This window comes from Ciona intestinalis, unplaced genomic scaffold (assembly GCF_000224145.3).
Source record: "Ciona intestinalis unplaced genomic scaffold, KH HT001207.1, whole genome shotgun sequence".
Taxonomy (NCBI): domain Eukaryota; kingdom Metazoa; phylum Chordata; class Ascidiacea; order Phlebobranchia; family Cionidae; genus Ciona; species Ciona intestinalis.
In genome coordinates this window covers 7,675-14,837 of record NW_004191528.1, presented here as the reverse complement: position 1 = coordinate 14,837, position 7,163 = coordinate 7,675, and the positions used below count along the sequence as shown (strand labels likewise).

Genomic DNA, 7,163 nt, shown 5'->3' with positions numbered 1-7,163 from the left:
CGCTTTTTAATTGTTGGTTACTTCTAGTTCAGTGGTTCTTAAACTGGGGGAGGGGGGGGGGGTGCGAAAAACTAGAAAATAAAGTGTTATTACATTGATGTTCAAAGGGACTTTTTTCGGATTTGATATAATAAATGCTTCTTCTTTGTGACATATATATTTTGTTTATGTAGTTATATTGTATTTAAGCATAAAATTTGTAAGGGTCTGGGACAATTTCTATAGAAAAGTTTATAAATTAATAATAATGAGATTAATAAATGACAATTGTGAACAAATTCTTTTAAAGTTCTTGTTCAAAACTAATCTGTCCAATAGCTACGGTTTATTCCGTAGATGGTACATATAGGAGCGCAAGAATAAACACCAGTTCGGTTTATATTCGCAATGTAGGGAATTAAAACTAGACGTTTTTCTTTCTTTACCAAATTAAAATGAACTCGATGTATACTAAATATTAATAAATGATTAACCTAAAAATGACTACGAATTTAATTACAACAAATGTAATGCTAAAAATACGTCGTGGTTATGTCATGTCTCATGAAACATTAAATAAAAACGAATATGTCAAAAGTTTACAAAATTTTATTGTTGATTTATGATGTTGTTTCCGTCAAACTATTGTTGGCAATATAATAAAGGACTTTGGTCTCGTTCTTCTGCGTCGGGCATTCCGTTTGCATCTTGTAATTTCATCTTGAAGTATACCCACACAACGAACTCAGACACTTTTGTGTAGACACCTGGCTGCGATTTATGCCCACATCCTTTCCCGTAGCTTGTAATTCCCCACAGAGTAATATTACCATCTCTACTGAGACACGTTAGTGGACCTCCACTATCACCTTGACACGTGTCAATACCTTCATCCTAATAAGGTAACCGCGAGATAATTAATGCATCTCTTATTATAGTAATGACGGTTGTGTACGAAATATACATAAATTCGTTATGGTTTATTATTCATATCTTGCTACGGTGTTCAAAGGTTTTATTAACTAATGTTACTTAAATGCAATCTCTTCAGTTGAAGTCGTTTTTTTATTATAAACAACTCACCCCAGCACATAGCATGCTATCATTAGAAAAACTTCTCGGATAGGATCGGGAACAATTTTTATCTGGCCAAGTGTGTACGGTTGCTGCTCTTAAACAAAAGGGGTATTCGTCTCGTACTGCAAAATACAATGATATTTTACTTGGTTATTTTTTTATACAACTAGCGCTATAGTAACATAGCAGTACTTTACATTGGGTAAAATTGGTAGCACCCCAGCCAGATATGCCACATGTATTTCCGTCTGTAAACTGGTCAGGAGATGTAGGAAGGCAAGCAGGTTGAACAAACCGTCTATAAAAAAATAAGCTAAAATTAGTTAAATTTCTTAAACTGTATTAGCTTAAAAACGACGTTTTAAATAAACATTTCAACTATTACGTTCTTGACAACGTGCACTGTAGTTTGGTTTGTTATAACACATACAAGTATATAATGAAGGGAAGGCGGAACTCGGGCAAAGACAGGTCAATAAAAACATCCTTTTACAGGTACCCATTTGATAATAGACAAAAACAATAAGTATAGTACAGAGGGGGGAGACGGGAGACAGATTGTTCAATATTCCGGAATTAAATATACATGACGGTTTCTGGGTGATACCACTAACTATAGTGCTATCATTCTTTTTATTATTTGACAACAATTCAAAAAAGCATATTATAAAACAAACGAGTAGTTATTTAGCGATATGCGCAATAGGTGTAATTTTACAAATTCAATAACACGCAGATTTAGACTTTTAGTTTACTGGGATAGTCTATAACCATGTTAAATGTGACAACGAAACTAGCATAGGCGGTTGATTTCGGTATATGTTAGCCATAAAATAAAAAATAAAAAGGTCCATAATGATGAATATAGTCAATTATAAGTGTCGCATTTCGATTATTTAAGCGTTTATTTTTACAAAATGTATACTTACGTTAGCGACACCGGTTCGCTTAGTTTAATTAAAGCAATATCGTTTCTTGTTGCAGGGTACTGAGTAAAACCCTCGTGGATATAAATTTGGCTAATTGGTATATCATGTGACTCTTCAACCATAGAATCCTGACTATGAGGAAGGTTATCTCGGTTGAAATAATCTCCAACTCGAACAAAGTGTTTCTTCCTTTCTCTGAAAATGGTTTAATATATCTTTTTAAAGGCAATCAAGTCGGTTGCATTGATTTCATGCAAATCACTAAACGAAATTATGTTGTTATATCTAACAATATGAAACGAATAGATGCGACGTCAAACAATTACCGAAAAGTCGTATAAATAAATGTTCGCATACCTTTTTACTCTACCTGTAAAGCAGTGAGCAGCAGTAATCACCCACTGTCCTGCTATAAGTGTTCCACCACAAACGTGCGGGGAGCCATTTGAATAAGCTTTAACTTTGCGAATAGATATCTGCAACAACATACTGTGAAAGAGAAATGGTTTTATTGACTACGTACTTGCCAAGGAAAGTTTCCCGGGCGCGCGGTTGTTCCACCAACAATCCGTTGTTGCTCACCACCACGGCAAAATTGCGGCACATTTCCTCCCCTTATGATCCTACCGCAGTTTGGTGTCTGAAGTTCGTTTACTACAAAGCAAAAAGAAAAAAGCGGTTCCAATGAATACAAACGACTTTTAGGACAAAAGATAGGTGCACCTTTGCTAAAGTTCGCAATAGCTGTTGCAAACCTCTCGCGAAAAAAAGTGGAGATAACAATTTTGTTGCATTTCCACGACATGGTATAGGCGTTGAAATGTATTGATATAAACAAGCACAGGTCATAGTATACGCGTTGAACTGTATCGTCTTATAAACAGGCACAGGCAGAAGGCACTTATCACCCGGTACCTCGGGTACCGGAGGGTGATTTTCAGCACACTGTACGTGAGAGCCAATTTTATCCGCGTCGTGGTGCAATAACAGAAAAATGATAATTAAAAACTATTGATAAAGTTTACAATTTTGCTACAAATTGAGTATTGCTACACTGTTTTTTCCCACAAACCACTTTTCATAAATTATCTGCGCAAAAGTGCAAATGACTGACTTTCGAATATATTTTCCATATATAATAGCTTTTTATTATACCAGTATCTTACATTTGAATAACCCCTGAGGTATAAATTAATGAAATAAAAGCAAACCTTATCATTAAATGGGGGTCTGTTATTTCATTAAATGTGGGTCCATTAAATATCATTTAATGGGAGTACGAAAATAAAAAATGTCTCGTCTGACAAAGTGTCCCACCTTCTCCCTTCCTACTATAAAGTACCATGGGGGAAGATGACACGCCTTTCGCTCATAATATCCTAACATCCTGATCGTGTTTTAAACCATTAACAACAGTCCATGGCAGACGTGTGGACACGTTTTTATAATTATTTCAATGTTCTTTGGTTGCTACCAAATGAAATAAGAAAAAACATTAAAAAGTTGTTCCATTACCCTCCATCCTGCTCTATAATAGACAACAGCATTGGCTAATTTTCCCAAATATACTGTAGAAATATAAATGACCCTTACTTACTAATATCTGCGCCGGTAAGTACTCTCAGTTGTTTCGTAGTCACCGAACCGTGAATTCTTATTGATACTGCATTTTCAATGCTTGTAAGAGTGGAAATCCTATTCGGAAACAAACATTAACGAAAATTGTTTTTGCTTCTAGAAATCTCAACCACAAATTATTTCTTAATTTCAGGTTTGTTTATATATGCTAAATTTACTTACGGTAAAATAAACTTTAGTCTTCCTTCATAGTAAACGTTTAGATATCCTGTCGTTACATGAATAATAATCAGAAAATCCCGACCCGGGTGGATAAGATTATCTGGACAAAGTTTTGGCGGCGTACTTCTTTCCTTTCCCTTGATGCCATATCGAAACATCATCTGTGTAAACAAATAGTTTTAAAATGAGTATTATGTGAAGTGTGGTTATCATCAGTTTAAAAATATGCTCAAAACCTTTGTAGCAAAATGACAGGTAATTTTTTTAAAACGTTATTCTTAAAACTATTTAATTACTCTGTGTCGTGCCCCTTGTATTTGCAATCGCATCATGGTGTACTGTGTGCCTGGTCTGTTTGTATTCGCTGTTATCTGAAGTTGACCTGGTGCGCTTTTCCGGGAAATTTGTCCTTTCCATTCGATCAAGTCATTCAGTTTCAAACCTTCCAGTTTCAAAACTGAACTTTCACCTATACGTCAAACAAAACCCTATGTTACGAGGATAACGAATTGTAGGGACATTTCATGTTGTTGCAGTTTAAAGTAATATAAAAGTATGTTTACTCGATATTGCTGCTGTAATATAGATCGTTTAAAATATTAAACTGCTTATCCGACATACTCCCTTGGCATGTGAATGTATATAGGCTATATTAAAGTGGGCAAGTTGTTCCGCGGGTCAAGAAGACTTATATGTATCTCCATTAAAAAATATTCGAAAAACACTGCATTATTTAACATTATTCTCTCGGCTCTATAAAACACGCTAAAGTAGATTACTGTTCACATATATGGGTATAGAACTTTGTCAACATATTTTTGACTGAAACGACTAATAAACTGCTTAGTTTGAATGTTTAGTGAGTTTACAACTATCAATCTAGTCTTCAATATAAATAGAACAGTCCGAAATATTTTGTTTTTGCTCCAAAAAATTATGTTTAGTTAGTTCTTAGAGAAAACTATGTAGTGGTTAATGTAACTTAAATTAGGAATGCGATTAGTACAAGAATGTCGTTTAAAATTGTAAATAGAAAGTTCCAGTATAATATTTTTTTAACATTTCGGACGCGTCTTGTTGTCCTTCTCTCTTATTAGGAGTTATTTAGTATAAATTAAAAAAAAAGTATTTTATGTGTAATTGTAGTACAATATACTGATTTAATAGCGAGATAAACTATGTTTGAAAATAGTTTGTTTTTTTTATTTGGCCCGCGCACAAGCAAAGGAAATATCTCCGACTGTATAGAATTCGGGTATGGTACAAACTGTTTAGTATTTGAATTTATATTAAAAAGCGGAAAATATTAATTTATTACTGAAAAGGCTAAACGCATTTAATATAAGCAAGAATGTTCGAGCGACCATCTTTCTTGCTGTAACATATATAGTTATGCGAACTTAAAATTGTTGTTAAATTTTTTAAGTTTTGGTAAATTAATAAACATAATTATGATTTAAAGTCATAGTAGCACCGAAAATTCACAATATTAAAATATACATAAAAAATTATAGAATGACAAAGGTTAAAATATTCTTACCTTGCGCACTCAATAGCACAAGAAATAGCAGGAATGACTCAAGCAGAATGAGAACAATTTTCTTGCTTTCCATCACGTTAACTACACAACCAAACTGCTCTTCACTAAACTGAGCGTCAAATCAGCCTTGTCCCAAGGAACCGGATCGTTGAAAGTTTACAGATATTGTAGCTGGTGACGTAAAGGAAATGCGTTGCATTGAACAATCTCCGGAAGCTGTTCTGAGAGAGGGGATCGAACGGTTTCTTTATGTTTCTTGTTTTTTTTTTATTAAGGAACTGCGCACATTTTAGCTGTGATGTTCAAACTCTACAAACGACATTTATTTGAAATGACTATTTTTCTGATCGATATTTTCCTATTTGTACCTGCTGCTACACGCACTACAATAGTAGAAAAGGCACTATACATTACTTTCAATGCTTTTTGAAACCAGCTGGTTTAAGAATGTTTCTGTGGTTATTATAAAGTGCAGCACGTTTCTAGGCTAGTCGCAACTCAATTAAAGCTCGTACATTCTCTGCATTGTTTTATTGAAGGTAATTCGCGTCATCAGAACTCGGTCAAACAAATAAGACTAGAGTGTACCTTGCCCATTCAATATAAATAAATGTATTGACATTGAGCCCTACAAACGAATATTTCATGTATATAAAAGCAAAATAATTTTAATGAATTCTCAGAGAAAACAGATGTTAAATCTGTTTGCTGCTATAATTGTCGAAATATTGTTCGGCCCAAATGGTGGCCATAAATATGCCACCATCACTTCTCCTGCCATAGTCACCCACTTCAATCACTGTGAAACAGCCTTCTGTATCTGCAATTGCATGTAGAACAATAGAATGATAACCTTTGTACTTAAAAGTGTGAACCACTACTTACAGGACACCTAATTCTAATGTGTTTTCCATCTATGGCTCCAACGCAGTTGGGCAGGTTCCAGAGCTCATAATACCGCTTCGCACTTTGTAACCAAACTTCTTCCGTTACATTTGGCATATACTTCTCTTGCAAACCACCCCAGATTGCTGTGCAAACTTCAGGAATTACAAATAGTTTACAAATAGTTGAGTGGCCTACATGGAAACCACAGTGAAGGCTTTTATAGTTTTCTCCAGTTGCCAGGTATCTGCAACACAAAGAAATTGTTTTGTATAAATGGGCGATTATCAGAGTATTGTGACATGTGTAAGCTTACCGCAAAGCCACCAGTGTTCTTTCCTCTGGAGAAATAGCAACACGATAGTGTGTATCCTCTTTTTGTATGTGTGGCTAAATAATTTTAATCAAATCAAAGAAGAGTTTGCTTAACATTCTCGCGAAATTTCGAAATTTGTCGGGGTGCTCAAGGAGTCACTTAAATAGTGTATGAAAAGCTCCTTCTTCTGGCCTGGGCTGGACAGATTAGCTGTACCCAGAACCGTCTTTCACTTTCAAGGTTATTTCTTTGTTTCCAGAGATAGTATACTGCGATCACTTCTTTTGTCTCAGCCGTAATCATCGCCATATTCACGTTCAGCTATTTTGCTAACGATCGCTTAGGTTACTTGAAGCCAATAAAGCAAAATTGCGGTGTGAATTGGCAAAAGTGCTTTAAAGCGGATTGGACTAAAAGCGCGCTATAAAGCGTGACTAATAAAGCAAACTGTTTTATCGGTGGGAATTCGCCTTACGGCTACCGTCTTTTCGCTTTTTGAGCACGTTAGTGGTCATATAGATCTCTTTCGTCGAAAAGTTGTTTTTTGAACACGTTAGTGGTCATATAGATCCTTTTTCGTCGAACAGTTGTTCTTAGCTTTGTTGTTGTTGTTGCTGATAGGGTGATTATTTTCCGC

General features: G+C 35.0%; 1 protein-coding gene across 1 annotated transcript; it reads right to left on the bottom strand.

The window, feature by feature from the left end:
• Positions 1 to 213: 213 nt before the first annotated feature.
• Positions 214 to 5,674, bottom strand: LOC100182205 (plasma kallikrein). Its single transcript, XM_002119092.4, has 10 exons — positions 5,326 to 5,674; positions 4,082 to 4,254; positions 3,786 to 3,946; positions 3,583 to 3,680; positions 2,509 to 2,639; positions 2,343 to 2,461; positions 1,986 to 2,180; positions 1,254 to 1,354; positions 1,063 to 1,178; positions 214 to 873 (listed from the first exon to the last, which is right to left on the bottom strand). The coding sequence occupies exons 1-10, from the start codon at positions 5,396 to 5,398 to the stop codon at positions 622 to 624; spliced, it is 1,419 nt and encodes a 472-aa protein (XP_002119128.2). The 5' UTR covers positions 5,399 to 5,674; the 3' UTR covers positions 214 to 621.
• Positions 5,675 to 7,163: the final 1,489 nt, after the last annotated feature.